General features: G+C 46.1%; 1 protein-coding gene across 1 annotated transcript in view; it reads left to right on the top strand.

Moving 5' to 3' along the window:
* The window catches only part of slmap (sarcolemma associated protein), an 88,120-nt gene that overhangs the window by 60,480 nt on the left and 25,884 nt on the right, over positions 1 to 1,756 (top strand). Inside the window, exons 14-16 of the mRNA XM_015400666.1 lie at positions 450 to 509; positions 584 to 658; positions 739 to 846. Coding sequence (XP_015256152.1) covers positions 450 to 509; positions 584 to 658; positions 739 to 846 — 243 coding nt within the window. The remainder of the gene's footprint in view (positions 1 to 449; positions 510 to 583; positions 659 to 738; positions 847 to 1,756) is intronic.

Here is a 1,756-nt window from a genome sequence, read left to right on the forward strand (position 1 = left end):
GGGGTGAGTAGAAAATGAAGGCTAATCATGTTTTGGGTGTACTATTCCTTTAAGGCTTGATTATATAATTTATCATAAAAAAACGGACTCTAAATGTCCAAGCTGCTGCCTTTTCTACCCTCTGTGAAAAACCGCTTTGTTCCAGTGCAGCCCTCTTCTGCTGCCGAGGTTTAGCAAGCTGTTCACTGGTGGCGGCACAGACCTGCAGCCCTGACTCCAGCAGATGAGAACTTGCTCCATCTGCTGGCTGCAGTGGATCTGACCCCTCTGTGACCTAAAGGCAGTAGGAACCTTGTCGATGACGAAAGCTCAGTGACAGTTTCTCCACTTTGGCTGAACTTTGTCCTTTTTTCATTGAGCTGATGAAGCAGTTTGACGTCGGTTTGATGCAGACCTGATCATCTGGTGGAAAACTGTCTCTTATTCACTCGTCTGTTTGGTTTTTGCAGCAGTCAAGCAGCTGAAAGAGAGCGTCTGCTCTTCAATCCACAAACTGGCCAACTTTGACGGTACGTGTTTCCCCTGATTGTTCATCTGCAGTCAGTAGCTGGTTTAACCATCTAATGCTCCTGGGTTTTTACAGAAGTCATGGATGCCCACCTGCAGAACAGCCAGACAGCAGAGGATGAGCTGCTGGCCAGCCCCGACCACCTCAGAGGTAAATGTCACCGACCTACAGCGCCCTCAGCGTGGTCACGGCTGCACTCACTCAGTCCTCTACTGTTATCGTCCCCACAGGGAACCAAATGGACGCCAAAGAGTCCGACATGTCCGACACGCTGAGTCCCAGCAAAGATCGCAGCAGTGACGAGGCGTCAGGTGAGCAGAACAGAACCCCAAACCCCAGTCCTGCTTCAACATCAGAAAACATCTGCATTCCTTTAAAGGCTCTCTGAGGATAGAAACCTGAATTGATGTTCGTCTAAAGCTAGAATATTCCAACTTGGCAACAATAAAGGTCCATTTCTTTAGTTGTTGCTTGGAGGAGATCAGCCTTGGTACTGCTGAGATGTTCAGGAAGAACCGCTAGCTTCAATAGCACCCTTTAGGTCAGCTTCGTCATCCGCTCCTCTTTCTCTTTACAGTATTCCATAGATTTTCCATAAAGCTGCATTCAGGTCCTGCTTGAAAATGAACCGAGTTTCTCCACCGAGGTTGAAAGGCTCTAAAATGTTCTGGTAGATGGGTCCACTGGACTGGAACCAGCTGATGACAAGGAACCCAAATCATCCCTGACTGTAGAAACTTCTCCACTCCTCCTCACGCTTGGAAGAAATGTGAACTTTACGTTTATCTGCTCGTCCCTATGCTCTGACTCAGTTCTCTCCCTCTTAACTTCTGAGTGTAGCTGATGCACTTTTTTCCTCCACCTAACTTTCTGTGAATATGCGTTAAATGTCTCTCAGAGTTCTAACTTTTTTTAAACGAATGATTTGGTTTTTATGATCTGTTAGCTCTGATCATTGGAGATGTTTCAGAGGATGCTGCTCTGGATTTTCATCATGTTTCCTTGATCTTGAGACGACAATGAATGAAGAAGACAATTGAAGTTCAGCTGCTGAGATTCTTACAGCTCCATTCAAACCTCTCTGCCAGTCCAGGAATAAAAGCTGCTATGTTTGCACTTTGACTGCAGCTGATAGTGGTCTGTGTTTGGTCTCAATTCAAATCAGTTTATTTCTTTGGCGCCAATTCACACGTCAACTCAAGGCACTTTACAGAGACAATACAGTCATTCAGGTCACAGTCCTTCCAA

Source organism: Cyprinodon variegatus, unplaced genomic scaffold (genome assembly GCF_000732505.1).
Source record: "Cyprinodon variegatus isolate N-32 unplaced genomic scaffold, C_variegatus-1.0 Scaffold1131, whole genome shotgun sequence".
NCBI classification, from domain to species: Eukaryota; Metazoa; Chordata; class Actinopteri; order Cyprinodontiformes; family Cyprinodontidae; genus Cyprinodon; species Cyprinodon variegatus.